We start from the raw sequence: 24045 nt of genomic DNA, 5'->3' as shown, positions 1-24045 counted from the left end.
GTATCTAAAAAAATGTCCTGAGGAAGGAGAGGACACAGTATAGCTTCTTTTTAATTAGTAAACTTTAAATTGAAACATAACATATGCACAGAGAAGTGTACAAGTTAACTGTATTTGGCTCCATGAATTTTCAAAGGGGACATACTTGTGTGACCAGTATCAGATGTAGTTTTAAAGATCATTTGTTTGTTTTAGTCTGTAAAATAATCTTCAGAAGTTATAAGAATTGAAATGTTATTGCAATCTTCAGTAAACTTGTATTCATAAAAATTGTAGTGGACCTTTGTTACTATTGCTGTGTGGTTTATAAAGAAGGTAATTATAGGCATTGGGATCCAGTGGCTTCCCCAAGATTCCTCTGCCTTGGATGTTGCATGGTTTAAACTTGCAACTATGAGTTTTATTTAAACTGGTCTCCAAGGCGTACTTTGCATTTGTAGTCATTTAAGATTTCCTGAAAGCTCTTGTCTGTGATTGGAAAATTCTCTGGATAATATTTCCAAATTGATGACCTTCTTAGTTAAAATATTTTTCTTTAGTCTAGCTTAGAAGATATCTTTATTTTCTATTCCATTCATCACCATTTTCTCATTGAAAAAATTAACCATGCCTATCCCACTTCAAATGAACAGCTGCACTTTGAAACTAGATCCTTCTTTTGGTTGTAATTGTCCAAATGAGGAGGACCAGGTTTGCTAACTATTTGAAAAGTATTGGTTGTGACTGTAAAGCATTTTTATGCTTTCGTTTTTTTCTCTTCAAATTTTGATGTTCCTAAGCTAGGGGGAAAAAGAAAGAAAGAAAGAAAGGGGACAAGGAAGGAGGGAGGAAGGAAAGAAGAAAGGAAACCAAAGAAAGAGAAAGAAGGGCGAGGAAAGCAGTTTACAGAGTACCTATAAGCAAGGCAGCTCTGGGAATAGCTTAACTGTAGATTTGGGGGAAAGAGAAAGATAAAGGATGACCTCAGAAGTTCAACCTGAGAAAGACTGTCGTGCCAGTAGTGTGACTATAAACTACTGACCCGGACTTTTCATTTCTTTTTAATACATTTCACCCGAATGAATGGAATAATAATAAAATACATACATATGTATATACGTGCATGTGTATATTCTTTTTGGGGCGCTTATCACCTATTACCTGTAAAACTGCATTGCAGAGAACGGTTGTGAAACTCTCCAGGGTTTGTTTCGGAGCCAGTTCATGAGCATATATGGAAAGAGTTCTCTATATATTCCAGCTACAGAAATCGTCTTCATCAGACTTGTATTCATACCTTCCTGGCACCTTCTAGTGCCAGTTCAACACGACCAACGAATAAAATTCACTAGTGAGTTCTTACCTTTGCTTTTCCCATGCTGGCCACAGAACTCTTTAGACTCATGAGGCTACATGTCTTCTTTGGTTGGACCCATTATGGTCATTGTCACAAAGAGTTCTCTTACACGTAGTTGCTATAGCAACTTTCTACTTGTCCATGAAGGTATTGGACTGACTACTGGAAAGGTGATCCAATAGTTGATCCAAACGACCCTATGGGCATGGGAAATATAGTCTCTCAGCTTAGAAACTGAAATAATTGCACATTTTGTTCTTTAAGTGACCAAGAGGGCTGATTAGAGACGTTTACCGATTGGTTACTTAATAAGTTGCCATTCATTTAAAATTTTTTAAAGGAGACTAACAGTAATAGATTATTTAGCTATCTATGTGTTTTAAATCTCCCAATAACTAGGGAAGAATGTTTCCAAATGAACATGAATTATAGCTCTGTTTATTACACCATTGTAAAAGCTAATACTTCGACTTGACATAACAGCTGCTTTTAAGCTATCAGGAGTCAAGAATAAGTGAAAATACACATCAATTACCAAAAATATATTTGAATTCTTTTATTTTGATTATACAAAATCGTACATTTTCTCTAATAAAAAATTTGGATTGATACCTCTAGTTAAGATAGAAATATTCTAAACCTTACTTAGCCAAATAAACAAAAGAGCAAATATAAAACTGTATCAGAGTTTTGATAGGTATTTGCTTATTTGGCATGGTCATTCTCTCATTCATTCACTAATTCAAATATTTATTGAACTCCTGCTATGTTCTAGGCAAGCAAACTTGCCTGAGTCTGGGACTACTTAATAAATTAAAGTGATAATCTTATCAATTTATTATGGAGAAAATGGTTCAGTGTAATGCCCACTGATGATGTGAATCAGCCTCGATACAAAATTTGTCATAGCCTAGAGTATAAAACTAACCCTATTGTTTTGATTACTTTTTTCCCATTCTATTGGCTTTTTCCTCACTTTCTTGTCTCACTTTGGTTAAACACTGCTTTTGAGGTTCCCCTTTTCTCTCTCATTTAAGGCATCTTAGATCTTCTGGACTGTAGCATGTACAGCCTAAGTTAGACCAAGGAAACCAGTTAAAAAAAGGCAAGCCAGATAGAACAAGGCAACATCCACGCAGGTAATAATAATCATAAAATAATGGCTGCCAACTATTGAGTGCTTACTCTATACCCAGCTAAGTGCTGACTGCCTGAGTATATTATCTTATATAATTCCTGCTGTCTCCCTCAGGGGTAAGTGATGTTATCCCCATTTTGCAGGTAAGAAAACTAAGGTTGAAAGAGGCCTCCTAGGGTGACCTAGGTTTTGCAGTTGGTCAGTGAAATGTATATTTGCCTGAGTTTATGGGTCATGTGTCAAAGAGATAGTGTCAGACCTATGAATTAAGAATTTGGATTTTGACTGCTTTATTTTCTTTCCCAAAACAATGCTCGTGATAAAACCATGTGGAACTGGCCAAAGTCATGAAGAGCATGAAGTAAATACAATCCAGATCCACAAACATATTTTTGGAATAGTTCCCCTAGTTGAGGCTCTGTAGAGAGAAGCATGACCTAGGATGACTTTTTTACTTAGAAACACAAATATGGAGGAATTCATTATTTGGAGGCTGAGGGATCAATGGAGAAAAGCTTATTCAGTTGAGAATAAAATGGTGTAGGCCTCAGTTCCCTCATCTGTAAAATGGAACAAATACTAGTTAGAGCGGATGATTTCCAGTGATTCTTGGATTTCAAGCATTCTACGTGTTTAGGCTGAAGTTACTCAGAATTCCATATATTGGTTCCTGGACTTTCCAAGGCCACTGGAATTAGATGAGAATGCAAGAGATAGTGACAGATAGAAACATCACACTCACAGGTCATGAAATTCCAGAGGGAACACTCAAGACTGTTAACCCATTCAGCTAAATACCCAAAACTGAATGTAAAAGGTTAAGAAGGAAAATTTTTTCTCTACTTTGAGGTACCTTGAGTCAGGGGGCTGATGGCAGAATGAGACTTTCCCAAAGAACACATTAATATGGTAGTATGAAATAAATATGTGGAGACTGGGCCCTTTATTTGCTGGAATAAAGAATTTCAGGTTCCATAGAAGCATGTCAAGAATCTCTTCTCTTTACTAGTTCTAGACATATTCATTGAAGAATATGTCCATGGCCTGAGAGGCTCTAGGTCTGGGAGCTTCTAATTTCAGAATTGCTGTTGACTCATGCTTTGGTATTGGATAACTTTTTCAATATCTGAGCCCATTTTATTTTCTGCAAGATGTAAAATAGGTTCCCCCAAACTATTTCTGGTGCTAAAAATCTGTGTTATCAGTGTATCTTTTGATACCCCTAAAGCAAGAGAGTGACAACATTATGGTGGTGTTTGGAGTGACCAGCGTCCCAAGTGATGTGAGTTATGGCTGAATGACCAATTCAGAGGATCTGGGCTGAGGTGGTTTCTATAGAGAGGAAGAAGAAAAATCCAACATTGAAAAAATAATTTGCAGTTGAGTGAGAACAGTTTGTCCTCTAGGCTGAGTTAAATAGGTGATGATGATTCTGCTGTTGTACACAATGGCATGTAGGATATGGTGGAGGAGTCCTGATTGTCCAGCCCAGCACACCGCTGTGGAGTCCGAGAGACTGTCTGCATTTAGGGTTGGTGTAAGCTATAGGTTCTTAAAAGGACTAGAGCTCATGTGGCTGTTTGGGTCTATATACCTGTGAACGTGTGTCAGGGAGGTCAGCACATGGTGTCAGGCCTAAGTGCCGGCAAATGTGGGGGGATATGCTAACCCAAAGACCATATGGCAGCATGTGGTAGACCTCTAGTGGATATTCTAAAGTTTGGGGGCAGAACTTTAAAAATAGGAGCCTAGTTTTAAAGGAACAGTGAAAGGGCAAATTGATTGTAGTCCCTGGAAATGTGGGAGGTTATAAAAGCTTAGTAACAGGAAGGAGACAGAAGCCCATTTACTAGAAACTAAAGTGAGGGGCATAAGAGAGCGAGGCGTCAGAATGGCTCATCCGTGAGCTGCTTGAGGCATGGATTAGGATTTTCTGAATGCTGTCGATGGTCAGGGTTGGTCAGGGTCAGTTCAGAGGCCTGGTCTTGCATTTAGCTGAGTGGTAGCCATGAAGCTGCCATTGCTCTGGGCAGAGAACAGACATGGGAACTGGGAACCCCGCACTGTGGTTGTTGGGAAATTCACAAATTGTCCTAAGGTCAAGCTGCCACAAGACAGCCTAGACCAGAACTCTAGGATGTGCTCTTTCTTCCTTGTTCTTAGTTTGCTTCATAAAGTTAAGGAAAAAGTAGCAGCAGTCTTCAATTTTATAAGGTCCTTGACCTTATGTTTATGATTATTTACACTCAAATCGTCAGTGCAATCTGACCACCTGATAGCTTCCTCCTTCTTACAGTAGGGACTTGTCAACAATACCTAGGTCCTTACAATGTAAGACATACCTGCCTTGTGCCAGAGATGGTCCTTGGAGTTGTAGATGCCATATTTAATCTTTCAAGTGGCTAATTAGCTCTCCTTCATGAGGCTTGAATCTGAATACTAGCCCAGATTTCCTTGTGACAAAGTCCGTTCCTTTCCATGAGGCCATCCCGACTTTCAGCTTGAAGTAATTTCTTCCCTGTTCTCAATCTATTTTTAACAAACAATGAAGATTTTCAAAATTCCAGCTACTGTGCTTAGAGGTTCATAACTGCTGCCTTCTCTATGCATACCTTTAAATACTTAAAAAGCCTTGTTTGTTTATTTGTTTTAACTGTGGGAAATGTAAATGTAACTCACAGGTTCCTGAATCGAAAGGGATAGCACTGAATTTTGAATCTTAATATGATGGTCGTGCATGGGCATGAAGGTAGTATGAACATTGATAACTGTGTTTTATGACTTGTTACATTCCGTGACTATAACCAAGATCTACAAGATTTATGTCGGCTTTTTTTCCTGCATAACCCCAGTCCTTCTGCCTCTTTTTTTTCCCCTGAAAGAAAATATAATGAACATGGTACATTACTTTAAAAAGTAAGTTTCATGGTGCAGTTGGTAGCAAATGGTGTTAAGTGGTGATGGAACATGATTTTTGGAAATAAACCATTTAAGGGAAGAGGAGAAAAGCAGATACTGTCACCTGTGCCCTCTGTTTGCATTGGAGGACACGCTGCAAAGGTGGGAGATGTTTGCGCTCACTGTGGGTGGCCAGGACTGTGGAGAACCCTATTTTATTTATCTTAGAGGAGTTGCTGTAATTGTTGCCCAGAACTACTGGCATTTGGGGTTTACGCATCACTGAATTCCTATTGGTATTTGAAGAGTAGGACCCATGGTGCTTCTCACTTACGGTGAGAAGTTACGTAGCTGGTTCCCAAACTGGCCCTGTTCAGGACCACAGGCAGGCTCCGTTGTTAGCGCTGTGTGTCTCGAGATCTTGTCTGGGCTTGACACCTTAAAAGCCTTCTGGAGGACTTCAGCAAGGGGAAGCGGTTAAGAACATTGTAACAAAACTAAACCGGGAAATATCCTGCAGCCAGTGGAAACGTTTATAAAGAGTCTGCAGTAGCACCGAAAATGCTGACATTATAATGGTTTAAGTGAAGCAAAAAATTCCCATAATATAACATTTTGAATGCAGAATGATCCCAATTATATTTTAGAAACGCATAGTGAAAAGACAAAACGGAAAGATCCCAAAATGTTACTAGTAGCTAACTCTGGCTGGATGAATATGGGTTCATCTTTCTTTGCTCTTTATACACATATTCTTAATTTTACTAATGTTAGTTATCTGTAACTTTATAGCAAGTATATATTTTATAATTAGGAGAATAAAAGCTTTTTTTTTCATGGTAATCATTTCTTATATTTGGGGGAAACTCACTTTCGTGTTCAGGGAAATTCACTTTTCCTTTGTGATTTTGGTTTCTCAGGTGACCCTTACTTGACTGAATTAACACGTTGCTTTGTGTAAAATCACACCTATTTGACGCAAGTACTGAGGTGATCTAGAAGACTTGACAGTTTTAACAGTACGAGGCAAATGCTAATTTTAAGAGAGGAGTTGAATTATGAATTACAAAAGGGTATGTGTTCTTTCCCAGTTAGGGCACAGGGCGATTTATCATCTCTCTAGAAGACAGCTCTATTTGGAGCACTTCATTAAGGAGAGTATTCAGGTTTTGTCAACCTACTGAAATTAGGGCAGTCCTGAGAAATTTTGCAGAGACAGACGTAACGACAAAACAATGATAATTTTGGTAATCATTGATCCTTAAAAACCATGTTCAGTGCATTCCCATTACTTCCTCAGAACATCTTTCTGAGGTATCTGTACCCCTTGTGTAAACGTGAGAAAACTAAAGCATGAGGCTCAGTAACACCATATTCCGGACAAGTTCTCAGTGTGTATATTACATATTTGGGATTTGAATCCACGTGGTCTGTCTCAACAACGTATTCGGCTCATAAAATATTTTGGGGATTCTAGTAAATTTCATCGAGGAATGTATATTGAACCATCTGGTTTTCCTTTAACTGAACTAAGATAGAGAAACAAAGGCTATTTGGACCAGTAAAAATACCTGATAAAAAATAGCAATTAGTAGTTTTTAGGGTTTCCTGTTGGACAGTATCAAAGTGGATAAAACTAGAATTTCAAAAGCTTATTAGGTGTTTCAAAGTCATGCCTAATGTTTAAATTTTTCAGATATGGAGAACGCTTGTATTTTTTCAACTTAACATTAGATTTGCATAGAAGGAGGTATTGGCCTGGGAGACAGGCAGTGTAAGTGAATAAACCAAGAATCAGATAGACTCCCCTTGTAATTGAGGCTTCCCCATTTATGGTATCTCTGACCTTGGGGAAATTATTTAACCTCAGAAACCCAGTACTTCTCATCTGTAAAATGGGATTAATAGTACCACCTTATAGGAAGGAATAGAGGAGGTAATTTCCATAAACTGTTTGCCTGGCACAGTGACTGAGGCATGGTAAAATAGCACTCACTGGGTCAAAGAGAGTTGCCATTCTTTACATTATTGAGAGTTGGGAAGCGTGGAGCCTAGATCCATTCCTGCTGCTGTCACAGGTCATGAGCAAGTCACTTAACCTTTCTGGATCTCAGACTTAATGAAAGTAATGACACTGAAATTTTTACCTACAAAATGAGGAGGAAGCCAGATTATGTAGGAATCAGTCTTTTGGAAAAGTATGAAGGGATGTACCAATGTGCAAGTTAAAGATGAAGGGAACCGTGGGCAGAAGGGGCAAAGTAATGAACTTAAGTTTAAGTTGTAACTGGAACTTTCCCAGAGGAGTTCAATTTAGGGAGAATAAATTGAGTTGTATTCAGTCGATGAAAAAAAGCTTGAACCCAGACCCCCAACAGGTAGATTACCCTGATTTGTGCCCTCTCACCAAGAAGGGACCAGCTCTAAACTGGACCTTGTGGGAGGTCTTTATTGCATGTTTTCTCAAGTGAAGGCTGTATCTTTGGTTTTTAGGGAACTTCCTGGAAGGCCTGGCTGAGGTTTCCCTTTTCACTCAGAAACCCATTTCTTCAGCCTGGCAAGCTATGGAAGCATCAAGTATAGGTGTATGTGAACTTCTCCCTCCCTTCAGGACAAGTGCTTATAAAAATTATCTGTATGCTAAAGTGCCACCATTGCTCAGCAAGGTTTTGCTTTGGCAAACTCACATCAGAATTCCTGGCTATTCTCTGGGGTGCCTAGGTGGCTCAGTTGGTTGAGCGTCCAGCTTCAGCTCATGTCATGATCTCACGGTTCGTGGGTTCATGCCCCACGTCAGGCTCTGTGCCTGGACAGGCTCCAGGTCAGAGCCTGGAGCCTGCTTCTAATCCTGTGTTGCCCTCTCTCTCTGCCCCTCCCCAGCTTGCTCACGCATGGTGTCTCTCTCAAAAATAAATAAAACGTTAAAAAAATTTTTTTAAGAATTCCTGGCTATTCTCCCATCCCTCTGCAAGGTCATAGTGGGAATACTCCCCAACCATGCGTCCTGTAGCAAACAAACATTTAAGAGTCAGGACAAAAAGAAATGATAGTCTAGCCCTGCTGCTGCATTTATTGAAATGGGTTCATGATTCTCACCATGTTTCCTTACACAGTGACATGCTACAGCCTGGGTTGGGGAAAGACACCATAATTTCTTTGGAATCAGAAGTTGATTTGTAGTTGGGGGTTACATATCTTTTCAGTGACTTTCTCAGGCTCCCATTCACCCTAGATTCCAATAGAAATCATGTTGTCTGTGCAGAACAGTGCCAGCCCCTATGCTAATCAAGTTTAATCCATCTGCCTGGACTGCTTTCCTGCAACGAGTATTTGGAGGCATTCCCTATTAAAATATTCGGTCTTCAGCATTGTCTTCTGCCTTGAAAGCAAATCTGAAGGCTTGATAGGGGCTACCGTCTTACTATTATCATTATCGTTATTATTGTTGTTATTTTAAAGAGCTGTTGATTTGGGAGTGAGAAGGAGACTGGTTCAAACTTAACCTGTCCCCTTGGCCACCCCTCCCTAAAAGATGATTTAAAAACAGGCACTGAGCCAGAGAATTTTCAAGGCTAACTTTCTCACGTGGAAGAGAAAAATTATTGCAATGCCCTTTAGCTAAGTACACTCACTTCAGCCTTTATGGATGGCAGTGGTCACGTGTTCACCTCTTCACGAAGAAGAGAGCTTGAAACAATCACACAGCAGAACCTCTGGAGACTGGGGGCGGGATGATATCTGATAGTAGGACGCAGGGAGTACCTGTAACATTTTTGTGGTATTTTTTTTTTTAAAGGAAAAGGCTTTTTGAGGAAGTTATTTTCCTGCCCAAACCTAAAGTATTTCTAACCTCCTTTTCATCTTACCCATCATTGCTCTAGCAGAAAGAGATAGCTGACATGCCTGAGTCTTAGCAGACCTGTGGGCCCTTTGCAGAGTGTGCAGGTCAGATAACAACAGGCCCTTTACAGTTCCTCATTCAAATGGGTGTATGCAGGACTGAAAAGGAGCAAACAGAATTATGCAAACATGGTGGATGAAGACTTTCTAGTAAACTTTTAGCAAATATTGACTCAGAACTGGGAATTAATCTGAAATTTATTCTCATCCAAAGTATCCAGGAAAGTCCCCGATTTGATAAAACAGGGTGATTTCATGTAGAAATGACATAGAATAAGGCACGGAAAGAAACAGGGTCTGGCCAAGGTAAGAACAGAGTGTAATTGGATTTGTGTGTTATTTTTTATGGGTATATAAAAGACAGAATGAGAGAGAGAAAGGGAGACAGAAAAAAAGAGAGGGGGAGAGTTTGTGCTGAATGAAAGCTGTTACAAAGTTGCCCTCTATAAAATGCGATCTTATACCCTTGTTCCTGATGGGTCCTTGAACCTGTGAGTAGTCATACTTGTAGTCATGATGATTTGGTCTCTGGATTTTGTGAAAATTGGTATCTTCATATTGCATTCCTACCTGGCTTTAGCTGTCTGTACACAACTGTGAAGTAGGGAGGTAGCAGCTTTAACAACTTTAGGAGAATTCAGGTCACCTTATAAATTTAGTGTATACCTGGTAATTGCCTTCTTGTAAATTTGGCAGTCTCACTTACCTTCCCCACCTCATACCTTTCAGTTTAAAAAAAAACAAAAACAAAAACAAAAAACACTGTCCCTTTTATGTCAAATGACATTACTCTAGCTTTCTGCTTGGTGAACTCCTACTAATCCCTTCAAGACCCGGATCAAATATACCCGCTTTGTGAAGACCTTCCCATCTCTAAATAGACCTAATTTCTTCAGTATTTCTCAGAGAAGAATCTCAGAGAAGAATAATGGTGGTTAACACTTATTGAGCACTTAATATGTGCCAGTCCCTTTATAAGCAATAGCTATTTAATCAGCATCATCCCCAGTTTACAGATGAGATTACTGAGGCTTATAGGAGGTCAGTAATATGCTTAGTAAAGGTAAGCACAGGCAGAACCATGGTCCAAATCTAAGTCTTGCTGATGCTTTCCGTAACATAAACGACCCTCGAAGTGACCTCTTAATCTCTGTGTTCTCTCTTATTCTCCCTCCTCCCATCCCTTTTTAGGTATATAAAATTTATGGTCATATTGATTACAGTTTGGTATGTAATCCAAACAAAACTGTGAGATTCAAGATGGTAAAAATGGCATCTTCGTAACCCCTGTTAAAGGATAATTTCTCAAAACCCTGATTCATACAGATATAAAATGAACACATTAAAATTTTGATTCAACTCACTAATAAATGAGGGTACCAGGAAATTTGTTGTAACAGGTTCACAGGAGAACCACAAACTTGTATGGAATAAAAGAACGTTGACATGAATTTACAAATGGATTCAAAACTAGAGGGGGAGTCCGTTGAACTTCCACTGGGCAGAACTTATTTGCATCTGTAGATAAGAGTTATTTGCATTGCTTTCATTTATCTACAAGTTAGGAAGTTATAAAATAGCCCAAAGGCTAAGGCATTTCTCCCTGTGGGATCAGATAATGCCTAGGGGCTTCGGCATTTCACTGGAAGGACGCTCATTCCAAAGTCACCTCTGAGAAGCAGTATTGCATAGCAAAGGGCTCAGGATTTAGACAGGTTCCAAATCGAGAGTCCCAAGCTTAATGTGGGATCTTTAGTAAAATTTGGAGTATGCAAGAAAAGCACATGCATGTGTGTGTACACATGCACACATATACATTATGCAGAGGTCTTGAGAGAATTGAATGTAATAATATAGGAAATAATATAGAAATATAGGGAAAGCCTCTGGCATATAATAGATACTGCTAAATATTAGATATTAGTAATGTAGTGTCTAACATATAGTTGTTGCTTACTAACGTTTGTTCAGTGACAGAATCAGGAGTGGGCAAACTTTTATCTGTAAAGTTCCAGATCATAAATATTTGAGACTCCGCAGGCCATATGGCATGTGTCACAATTATGAAACTCTGCTGTTCTAGCATGAAAGTGGCCATAGATAATATTTAAGCAAATGAATGTAGCTGAGTTACAGTAAAACTTTCTTTATAGAAACATGCATTGGACTTTATTTTGCAAATGGACTGTAGCTTGCCGACCTGTGGACTAAATGAATAAAATGGCTCATTCAAAAGCTTGGGGTGGAGGAATAATCTCTAGTCCTACCTGTTGGTAGACCTTGCCAGCATCATTCAACAGAGAAATCTGGGCAGAGTTTGGCCAGTGGTAACTAGAAGTTACAACACGATGGAGGGTATTTCCCTTTGTTATTGTTCAAAGTAAAGTGACTCCTGGAATTACAGTCAGACCTAGATTTGATTGTCTTTTCAACCAGATACTAGCTGGGTGATCATGGTCAAGTCACCCACCTGATCTGTACCTTGTATACACCAACCTTGTGATAATCATGGGGAAATGTAAACTATAACGTACTCTACCAAGGTAATAAGTACTCATGCCCAGAAGGGGAAAAGGTTCTCCTTGGGTTCTTCTGCTGTGTGGGAACTATGTAATTTTTATGGTTGAATTATGGACTAGCTATTTCAGAAAGGGATAAAGATGTAAGATAAAATAGTTCTTTTTATTACGAAACAGGCCCTAGAGTAGTATGTATTGAGTATGAAAATTATTGTATTGGACTAACTTTGAAAGGTTGTTAAATGTTGGCATCATGTTAAGTAGCCTTACAAACAAGCATCTGTTTTGAAACGTACTAACAAGATGTCCCAAATGTAGCAAAAATGGTCTTTTTGCCTTAGGCATGACTGATTTTTTGAAAATCAATCAATCAACCCAACCCAAAGTTGGAAAAGAAAAAAATTACAGATCATTAAAACCCAACTGAACTGGCCACACACTTTAAAGAAGACCTATTATCTGTGCAAATATGAAGCTACCTGCACTTCTGTTCAGCACAATTAACTAAACAATGAATCCATTAACAACCACTTGTGAGATGTTAAGCCTTGCTTTACATCTTTACAGCTTGGCTTTCCGGAGTTGGAAAGGTAGAGAAAGACAGTAGAATTTGTTTTTCTTTGGCAGAGTTTTAATTAAAAAGATCTTGTTTAGTCAATTAAACACAACACCTCCTCAGGAATATCTCCTCCAACATTTAAAAAATTAAATGCATGTGTTTTCGATGTCCCTTAAGGTTCTTTCTCCTGGACTGAGTCAGATGAAGTGTTTTCAGACCAGTATTTGAAAATGACCCACATTTTGTTCTGGAAGTTGTGATTGTAATTATTGATTAAAAAATCTGTGTGCTCCATTTTAGGACAATCTGCTCTTACATCTGGGTGTGTTGTGTTCTGTAAGAGAAGGTTGTATAGCTGGGAGGATGGCAGAAGGACAGAGACACTGAGCAGTCTGCTTGGGGCAGAGCCACCTACTGGCCCTGTGCCTTTGCCAAATTGCTTCATCTTTCTGAGTCTCAGTTTCCTCTTTGTAAAATGGGAGAAAGATGGGGCCTACCTGCCACAAGGATTAAATGAAAACAGTCATGTGAAAGGCATTGTAGATGGCTACACTCTCGCGCTGTCCTCACATGGCTGAGAGAGACGTCATCTTTCTTCTATCTCTTTTTATGAGGCCACTAGTCCGATTCATGACCTAATTGTCTCCCAGATGCTCCATATACCTAGTACTACCACATCAGGGATTAGGGATTCAACATATGAATTTTAGGGGAGGACACAAAATTCAGTCCATAGCACCAGATCAATGATAAAAGTGTGGACAGGATGGAACCACAGGAGACTTAATAGTGTAGCATATTGTGGTTCATTTGTGGCGACTTCTCTGACCCTCATTTGCAGTATGCTCATGATGGCTTCCATTTTAATATCATCATCAGATTTCTACTGCTATTGTTTCATACCCTCTCCTTTCTATCTTTCCATCTTTCCATTCCCCTGCCCCCACCTCCTCTCACATCCTGCACAGAGCCTCAGTTTTCCTAAAAGCCTGCTTTCTTTGTGGCCCCCTGCACCTCTCAGTGGGTGAGGGAAGAGGATGTTTTCCATGGCCTTCAGGGCTGGTTCAGGCCCCACCACCTGTCTTTCTGTCCGTGATCTGGCTTCCAAGCCCAAAGCCTTTCAAACCTTCCACTGCTCACTGTCCCGGTGACTATTCCAGCCACTGCTCTTTACTCTGAGATCCCTACTCATGCTGAGTACTTCCACACTGTGCCTCCTGTTGCCTGGACAGCCCTTCCTTTCTGCCTGACCTTCTAAGTCTATGCTTGTTGTAATCCCAATTCAAGTTCCAGCTTCAGACCACTCTTCTGCTTCTTTCTGAGCCGAAGATGGATTGTCCCGGGCATTTGAGATTGACATACTACCGTGTGTCCTTTGCCCACTGTAATGCCCTGTCCTTCATCCTAGCCCACAAGCAGTGCCAGTCATTTTCTCCTTTACTCCACAGCACCTCACGCAGCCTTGATTATAACACCTTGCACACGGTTGTGAAAGTCACCTGTTTAAATGTTGTGAAATGACTCAATGAGCAGAAACCAGGCATGCCAATAAGCGTTTGGTGAATAGATGAATGGAGGGACCAACTGCAGAATCCTTGAAGAAGCCATCCTTCTTGCTTCTTTGTTTTTCCCGAACCTATCATGCTACCTGGCACACAGGTAGATGCCTGAGAAATGGTTGTTCACCAAATGCCTGACTGAATGTGTGAAATAACAGATGCTCAGTTCAGTGTCACGTGCCTTCTTTTCTCAGATGCAAGGCCACTACCCAGAACTGTAAGCCGATTAACTTCGTTGGTAGGTTAGGGGAGAGGGAAACATTTAACTCTAGATAGTACATCTCCAGTGAGATATTTACGACCCAACAATATGCCAGCCAAGAGGCGTCAGTGGCTCAGACCATTGCTACCCTGATGGGCATGAAAACACCTAGAGTGGCACTGGTAGAAAGACCATGAATTCATATCAGATGCAGTGCTCAAAGAATTAAATCGTTTCCACTTAATATTCATTGAATGTCGGCACTGTACTTCTGTACCAGGAAAAAATAGACGAGACATACTTTGTGCAGTGGGCTTTGTTAGCTATAATTAGTCGGTGATAGAACAGTGTTGATACAGCAGTTCAGCAGTTAAAGGAAAGCAGTGCCCTTGCTACAAATGTGAATATATTTATACATCTGGTTCTGTTATGCTTACTTACTGTGTTTCAGCACCGTTACTGTTCCCGGGCATGATGGCTAAACTAGGAGAATTTCACCAGCTCCTAGTTTCAGAGAAATGAGAACAGCCCCATTTCTGACGCAACTCAGTTAAATCACATACTCCTTAATTTTTGTTTTGTTGTGGTAACAGAATTCTGGCTTTGTTCTCTTTTACACTAGATATCCCGGGAAGCCCCGTCTGCAGTCCTACATTGTGGTTTCGCTTCTCTTTCCATATAGAGCCCTGCTAATTCGGATTATATTTGGATGGGTCTGGACTGTGTTTATCTTTGCATTGTCTGGGAAATCAGAGAAGAAAATTGCAAAGAGAAAGGACATGCTTAAGCTACTTAAGAGATTGAATTACTTCTGAAGCCTTAAATAGTGGCGTATAAACCTTGCAGCTAATCATGTGGGTGGGTGGGTGGGGGGAGTTGTGGTAGTGGTGGTGGTCATTGGGTCTTGCCCCTCTTTTCACACTTGAGGAAGAGGCTACAAGAGAAGTGACTTGCCCAGGGTCACATGACTAAGTGATGACCAATGGGTAGAAGTGCAGGAGCTCCTGGACTCCACAAACAGGGCTTTTTAAAAACAAACAAACAAAAAAAGCCCCACAAAAAATGAGACTTATCTGTCAGCTAATGTAGTCTGTTTAAAGAGACCTGTGTTAGGAAACATTGGCAATCAGTTTGCTCATGTCACTTGATGTACCTGAGAATGAGGAATACTTTTAATTTCTATCGGTATTTTAAAAAAATCAAGCTTTTACATTACTCACTTCCCCAATGTAGTGCAATAGGCAGATTTTTTTTTTTTTTTGAGCTTTTAAGAGATTCAGTTTGACTGGATAAGTTAACATGAGAATTAAGGGGTCAATATACACGGCACTAAAACTTGGATAGTTTCAATAGTGAATTCTAATAATTTTGAGCAGACTCTCTAGATATGTATATATGTATATTATTTATTTATGTATTTACTTTTGAGAGAGAGAGAGTGAGCCTGAGTGAGCAAGGGGTAGAGAGAGAGAGAAAGAATCCTAGGAGGTGCAGAGAAAGAGAGAGAGTGAGGAGCCTGGAGTGGGGCTCGAGTTCACACAAAGTGGGGCTCAAATTCACCTACCATGAGATCATGACCTGAACTGAAGTGTGCGCTTAATTGAGTGAGCCACCCAGGTGCCCCCAGACTCTCTGGATCTTAATGGTACCAGAGTTTAGGTGATTTGCTAGGATTTTGTAATTTTTATCTTTTTTTATTCTCCAAATGCCAGCGTCTTTCTAAGCTTCCACAATTAAGTGGATGGAAAGAGAAACTGGAACTTAAGAAATCTCAGTTCTAGTTGTTTAGAGTGGACAAACCTTTAAGTTGTAGTAGTTCTCTATTTGTTTTAATGTGTAGTTGGAAAATAAAACCAGAATATCTAAGTTATGAGTTCATAAATGATATTGTTTAGGGCAGTACTTTAAAAAAATGTATATGAAGGGTAAAATGCATCATAGAAACTAAGTGGGGGCATACATGAGTAAGGCAGACCATGAAGAAGATATTCAAAGAAGTGTAACAGTGGATTGGACAATCTCCAAAGTCTTTTCCAATATAAAATTTTGTGATTCTAATAACTTACACTTGGTATTTATTGACTTATTTTGAATGTTTATTTTATTTTAGAGAGAGAGACAGAATGTGAGCAGGGAGGGGCAGAGAGAGAGAGGGAGATACAGAATCGGAGGCAGGCTCCAGGCTCTGAGCTGTCAGCCAAGAGCCCGCTGTGGGGTTCGAACTCATGAGCGGGAGATCAAGACCTGAGCCGAAGTTGGACACTTAACCAACTGAGCCATCTCAGTGCCCCTACACCTGGTATTTAGATTTCATTGTTTTGCTGGCAGGTTTTGCATATCTTTAGTGTTGGCTAAAGTGTATCAGGGTGGATGGTGTAACGTTTCACGTATAACTTTAGCTTTCCTGCCACCTGAATTTTCTGGGCAAAAAATGAAAGCTTTAGTATCCCATTGGAAAACTTTAAAGATCGAGTCAGTGGAATGCATAAACAACATCTTCAAGTGGAATATGGGGATGGTAAATACATTTGATTCCTGTTAAAATGCTTTGTAAGGGTAATATTCTATTCTCACACTGAATTATAGGCTAATTGTGTACACAAGGCTTTTACTGCACACATGGTCTAAAGAAGAAATTCATGTCATAACAAATGACATGATAACAGCTTTTATGAAGATCTATCAATGGAGCTTACAACACTGTACGAATTTGTTATTGGGAAAAATAACAGATATTGTCGGAAAAGTATCCCTTAGTGGAAGCAGTAATATTACCATATTTTTATGGGCAAAAAACTGTAATGTGTCAAGACTAACTAAATGAGAATGGTTTATTTGTTTGAATATGCAATGAGATATATAAGCATTTGACAGTCAAGCTTCAAGAACAAGTGAGGGCTGGCACAAAAGTTGGAGACTGAATTAGAAAACGTTTTGACGATACCTCCTCTCAGAAAGACCACCAGTGTGCCCAGCAGTGTTGTCTCTCCATCACCACTAACGACACAGATCTTTGATACACAGCTCACTGGCCCATGAATTCACAGGCCCACGAATTCGGCCACTGCACAGGGAGGAGCTCAGACCAATCAGATCCTGTTGAGGAGGAGACCAGTAGGACTCTGAAGGTACCAGAAATCTTATCACACAAGGGAACATTGGAGAAACCAGGGCTCCTCAGTTAGAGTAGAGAAGATATTAGGAAGTTATGATACTTGTCCTCAAGTATTTGAGGAACCGTCAAAGGGAAAAGGGGACTGGATTCTTATTCTCTGGTATTTTATTTTATTTTATTTCATTTTATTTTATTTTATTTTATTTTATTTTATTTTATTTTATTTTATTATTTCTTTTTTTTTAATTTTTTTTCAATGTTTTTATTTATTTTTGGGACAGAGAGAGACAAAGCATGAACGGGGGAGGGGCAGAGAGAGAGGGAGACACAGAATCGGAAACAGCCATCAGCCCAGAGCCTGACGCGGGGCTCGAACTCACGGACCGCGAGATCGTGACCTGGCTGAAGTCGGACGCTTAACCGACTGCGCCACCCAGGCGCCCCATATTATTTCATTTTATAGAGAGGGGAGGGGGAAGGGCAGAGGAAGAGAGCGAGAGAATCTCAGGCAACCTCCAAGATCAGCGTTCAGCATGGAGCCTGATGCACGGCCTGATCCTACAACCCTGGATCATGAACTTAGCCAAAATCCAGAGTTGGATGCTCAACCGACTGAGCCACCCAGGTGCCCTTATTCCCTGGTATTTCAAACGCAGAAGATTGAGATTAAAGAAGAAAGTAACAGGAAGGAAATAAATGTGTTTATTGACTGTGGGGTATGTGCCAGGTGTTGTGTATGTGACCTCCTTTAGCTCAGGAAGTTCCTGTGTAGTAGCTGTTCCCTCCTTGTAACAGAAGACATGGAGGCCAGAGAAGCTAAAAGATGCTGCTGCTACGAATAGTAGCAAAAATATTAGTACTTCATAAAAAACAAAAACACAAAACCGTACCCACTTACTGAGTGTCTGCTGTGTGTCAGACTATTCTGAATACTTTGAGTACATGATGCCTCTTTACCCTCACAGCAATCCTCTGGGACACGTGCTATTTTTATAACTTTTGTTGGGGAGGAAACCGAGACAGGAGTTTAGCCCCTTGTTTGGTGTCACGCCATTCATAAATCTGGAGTGAGATTCAAAGCCAGACAGTCAAGCATGCTTCACTCGTGTCATTCTCCTTCTTTACTTCCTGAACATGTGCTATGTGCCAGACCCGGTACTTGACAATTTATATCCTCACAGCAACACAGCAGATTAGGCTGTTATTATTCCCATTTTACAGATGAGGGAAGAAAAAAAAAATGAAGCCCCAAAGAATGAAATGACTCGCCAGAAGCGAATAACTCAGCCAACATTGTTAGTTTTCAGGCTCTGGGCCAAGTCTCTTAGGACCGGGCTCAGCTTTTTGTGTGCTTGCAGAGGTGCAGACCCTGGATGAGAAACTTTTTCGCCAAGTAGAAGTATCGAAAAACAAGAATAGGGGTCCTGGGGGGAGAGGAGGCAACCCAGGAGCTCTCCTTCTCTGAAAACCTTGGGAAGAAAACTTGTGTCAGTTAGGCAGGGCAGATGGTGTAGAAGGAATTCAAGCTTCATATACAGCATTGAACCCAATGCCCGCTAAGGTTTTGTCTGGCTCTGGGATTTTGCGATGCTGTGTTTTCTTCTCATCTTCCCATGTCCTCTTGTTTTCCCCCGGGGTGCACTCAAATGTACGTGCAAGTCTCACTGTGATATTTGAATCTGGCTCTGGGGGTTAGATTGCCTTGGTAAGATACTCATGTGCTAGGCTACTTGACATGATGCCTTAGGGGAAATGTTCAATCATTTGAGAAGTCAGCAGCATAAACAGTAAACAGTAAAAGTTAACTAAGAGGGAAAATGTAGTCTGAGGGTCTTCACACCATGTGAACAGGTAGATCTTCTAATGGTAGTCATGGTCTCCCTTAGATATACTTTTATAGTGAAAATATTTGATGGCCTTGACTTTTATTTTCAAAGCATTTACCAAATGCCCAATTTGGAAATAGTAGTGTCCCGAGGGTTGTCTCAACTTTAATTATATCTGCTGCAACTTGCCTACTCTACTAGACATCTTATTTTCAACTCAGAATGTCTTTGAGTGGAAATGTCTTCCTTCCTATGACCCCCCCCCCCCCCCCAGGTGATAGTTGTCATGTTATCTTTCAGCATGGCTCTGACATGCTGTGCTGTCTTGTCTCCTGAAACCATCTCTTGCCTTGTTTGGAATCCTGTGGGTAACAAAGGACATCAGTGTCTCTGGGTCAGAGGATGTATATACATTTTGCATTTGCTTCTTTATACCTCCCCCTTCCCCAAGCCTCTCCCTTGAATCAATCCTCCATAACTGTCTTCAACGTCTACCTAATTCTCTTTGGTGATATCAAATTGGTGATATTGACGGGTGAGCCTTCTCTGCGCCTTCCTATGTACTTCTGATTCATTTTATTTGAGCTCAAAGCTAGGAAGACACATTTCCCCCTTTTCCCTTTCTTGTCAATTCTGTTGGACATTTGAATGTTTCTCTGGAGGAGGTGGGAAGGTGGGGAAGGAAGTGGAAGCCACTTAGAAATTGACAGGTGGTCCAATCAGTAGGCTCAGAAGAAAGTTATTGCCTAGTATAGAACTAAGATGGGAAACAGATTATGTACCAAGTGTTGATTTGCTTCTTAACACTGAGAAGAAGTCAGAGAATAGGGGCCTGCTCACAGTGAGGGGGTTATATCTGTACTACTTTCTGTTTAGTAAATTGAAAATGATAACTATAAGGTATGTCTGTCTGATAAATTCTGATGGATTAGTAAAGGATTTTGATGTAGTAGTTGTACCTGTAGCTTAGCTGAGTTATGGAAAAGAAGAAATAGGGACTGTGTCTATAGGTTAGCCTTAGGATGAGAACTGGAAAATAAAGATGTATTTATGTAGATACGTGTGTGTGTGGATATATATATATATATATATATATATATATACATATATGAATTTATTCATATATTTACAAGCCCAGTGGCTGATATTTATTTAATTTTCATCCAAATGTTGAAATGTGCGCGGTCCCGTTCCAGTGAGGATCTTAACGCTTGATGTGGGAAGAGAGTATTACCTATCACTTTAACTTTTCACTTGCATTCTGCTTCAGAGAACAGGCATACATTCTCCAGGGAAACTACTTGTAGAAGACAGGAGATATTGATGAGACTGGAACCACTCAGACTGAGTGTAATAGAGTCTGTGTAATGGAAGGGAAGACACCAAACATTTTTATATATATAAAAAAAGTCAACACTGCATATCATCAGAAGGGTTTCCAGGTTACTCATGAGATCTCAGTGGATTAGTGAATATTCTCTATGGTAATAGCATTATTAATTTCTAACCTTTACAGGAAAATTCATTAATTTTTTGCAGAAGTTAAACTTTCTTTTTGGGTTTCCAATTAGACCCGCTGCGTTAACCAGTTCACAATCCCCCACCCCCTTCTCTCTTCTTGCTCTTTTTTTCTTCCTTCTTTTCCTTCTTCTGTGACAAAGAGAAAATTACGTTAAAAGATTAACTATTAAAGAAACGCCACCAAGACTGTCCAGGTTGTGTATTGATGTCTTTATTCTCCTCACTAAAATTGCCATTGTTAAACCAGATCATTTCTTTTAAAAAACGGGAAAAAAGAAAGAAAAATTAAACAAAGCCTGTAGAGGCAACACATATAGGGAATCTTGTGTTGAGCTTTCAGCGTGTTCCCTGCTGCATGTTAACGATCATGGGCGGGGCTGTGACATGAAATATTGTTCCTTATTTAATGTTTCACACTCTAATCTCCGCATTGCATATTTGCCTCTCTTGTGACCTTCTCTTTGCCTTTATAACTGCTTCTTTTCACCCATAATCCAAAATAAGTGTACATTCCTACAGAGAAATTAAAGGAAGCTGTCAGTGTAGAGTTAATATAGTTAAAGCATCCTTAACTCTGCTACAAACCCCTTAAATAATTAAAACTGTATGCTTGAAGAGCCAGATTTGCATTTCTTTTACCAAGTTTATTTAGCACACTTTGTTACACTCAATTAAATGAGACTGTTCTGTTTCATTTTCTTTGCTTCGGGTTGATCATTTTGCCTTTTGATTCTTATGCCCTAGTGTAATTTCACAGTGCTTAGGTCTCTAAAACTATACATATATTAATGTATATGTAGATCTATACACACCCATTAAAAGGCTTACTATTTGTACTGAATAGAATCTTTGCCCAAGGCATTGGGAGTCTTGCAAGTGATCTAAGGTATCACTGGGACTGCAGATAATTCATGGTGGTAAAGAAGGAGCTTGACAAAGTTCTTTCAACAGTCGATGTTTTTCTTTTCAGTCCTGCCATTTTTGATATCACCTTCTCTCCCCACGGTTTGATTTGTGAATCACTTAGCAAAAACAAGAAGATACAGGTGTTGAATGGTTGTGGAAAGGAAATTAAATATAAGCACTATCTAGATCTTTCCACATCTCAGTTGGCAAAGCATGTGCTGAGTGTTCTCCCTAAATTGGTTCATTGCTTAAGTTATGCATGTTTAAGAAGGAATAAATGTAGTTATCCATTTCTTAATGAGGAGTGGGATCAATTGGAGCATGATGAGAGAAAATAGCATAATTTTGCTTCCCCAGTTGAGGTTCAATATCCCTAAACTTCACCATTCATCACTCTGCCAGTTTCCTGGGTTATTTCTGATCCTACATGTAGGATATCCTTTCCTTTTAATTCTCCTACCAGGTAAGTAAGCCTTTTTGAATTTGCTCAGTGGAGCTGTAGATGGGTGATGCTTTCTCCTTTGCACCCCAAAGTCTCCCTTGTTACAACGGGCCCTTCTGCCTTTGCATCAGTTTGTCTGGGCGTGTTCACGGATAACAATCGATATGTATGTGCAATGACAATTACAAGGGTTCTAATATATTTAACTGTTATGGGATCTGTTATGTCTACTTTAGGGTCGACCCCATCCCATATGACACTCCAAAACCAGCGGGCCACACGCGGTTTGTCTGCATCTCAGACACACACTCCAGAACAGATGGTATCCAGATGCCTTATGGGGACATCCTTCTCCACACAGGCGATTTCACCGAGCTGGGACTGCCCTCAGAGGTTAAGAAGTTTAATGACTGGTTAGGTAAGGAATGATTGCGTTCTGGCGCCCCCAATTAACCTTTCCCGTCCGAGTGTCACTCACTGCGTCCTAATTGAATTAGAGCACTTGGAAGCCAGCTCAGCCATTTCTCGTATGATATGCGGTGGTGTCTAGCTTTAATCCAATTCTGTTAATTAAAGATGAATTTTTAGATATTTAATTTTACTGTGCATCCTTTCAGTGCCTGGCCTCAGCGGCTCTGGGGCAAAGGGACGGAAAGCTTTGAAACCCATCTCATCTCACTCATGCTGCTTTAATGAGGGCATTCATTGGCACACATGAGACCTAGAATCATATTTTTAATTCATTGGCTCTGCAATCTTTCCCAGATATTATGAGCAAAGATGTACAGATGACCTACTAGTAAGAGAGCATTTCTAAGAAATGAAGGAGGATGTGAAAGTCCTTATATGAAGGGAGGGTCCAGTACTGCTTGGGAGCAACTTTCCCAAGGGAACTAGAGGGTGTCCTAAAACTCCTGAAAAGATAAGCTGTCTTGCTGTAAAGCTCCCCAAACTTGAAATCCTGTATACACCGAGAAAAGGATAATGGCAACTTTGTGGCTCCTGTATGGGCACCCGCAGGTCGAGGTTATGGAAAAATATTGGCTCCTGGGTCAGGCAGTTGCCAAATATTAGCATTGCAAGGCAATCATGGAGTTATTCATAGCTAGATTAGATGACACATCTTTTAAAGAATCCTCTTAGGTGAGGGAAAGAAGGCAGGGGTTCTGAGATTTTAGAATCTCTGAAGACACTAAAGAATTATATAGTAAAGAGCAAAAATCACTCTGGAAGAATAATGTCATGAATAATACGTCAGCCAATAAAAATTACTCAGGAGATTTAGGCAGAAAGTTTAAAATTCATTTTCCATCAAGCTAAATTAAGGCAGGGGTTGAGAAAATTTTAAATAATTGATGAAATGATAAAATGTATTTGTTAATGGAAAAACAACATTCATTAAAAACACTTAAAATATTTCAAAAAAATAAGCCTAACTACTGACATAACTATTTTGAGTTTTCCCGTGACCTTGCACATCTATCCCCATTTTATGTAGTTGACATCAGAGTACATACCTGCTCTTTTACTTCTGGCTATTTTCATTTAATAGTATTGACATGATTTTCAATGACTTTGCCTAATTTTCATGTTCATCCTTTTAAATAGCAACATGACATTAATATGGTTCTGTGCTTTTATTTAATGAGACATCCCTCTAAAAATGAATATTGAAATTGGTAATTTTTCCTCTGATTGCTGGCACTGAAATTTGCATTTTCGTTTGTATATGTCTTTTGGCTTCTATTGATTTATTTCTTAGGGTAGAACACTGTAGGAGTTAAATTGCCAAGTAAAAGGACATGAAATTCTTCATGGTTTTTGCTGTATGTTGACGTCTTGCTTTCCAAGGGGATTGTAGCTCTGTACTTCATTAGCAATGAATGGATATACCGATTTCACCATGATCTCGGCAGCGCTGGATATTGGAGCTTTATAGTTCGTGCTCTTTTAGTAGTTTTTGCATCATCTCAAACAGCAGGGTACCTTAAATAACATTCAGCATACTCTCATTTTTATAGATAACTCAGAGATACAGAGAAGTTATGGGACTCTCAGAGTCTCCTTGTGGCAGAGCTGGGTCTATAATCCAGATCTTTTCACTCATCTTTTGCTTTTGTAAAA

General features: G+C 39.8%; 1 protein-coding gene across 2 annotated transcripts in view; it reads left to right on the top strand.

The window, feature by feature from the left end:
* Nucleotides 1-24045, top strand: part of MPPED2 (metallophosphoesterase domain containing 2) — a 174510-nt gene that overhangs the window by 26693 nt on the left and 123772 nt on the right. For both annotated transcript variants that reach the window (XM_043580857.1, XM_043580859.1), the window contains exon 3: nucleotides 22158-22339. In XM_043580857.1, the coding sequence (XP_043436792.1) occupies nucleotides 22158-22339 (182 nt within the window). The remainder of the gene's footprint in view (nucleotides 1-22157; nucleotides 22340-24045) is intronic.

Source organism: Prionailurus bengalensis, chromosome D1 (genome assembly GCF_016509475.1).
Source record: "Prionailurus bengalensis isolate Pbe53 chromosome D1, Fcat_Pben_1.1_paternal_pri, whole genome shotgun sequence".
NCBI classification, from domain to species: domain Eukaryota; kingdom Metazoa; phylum Chordata; class Mammalia; order Carnivora; family Felidae; genus Prionailurus; species Prionailurus bengalensis.
This window is presented reverse-complemented; position numbering and strand designations above follow the sequence as displayed.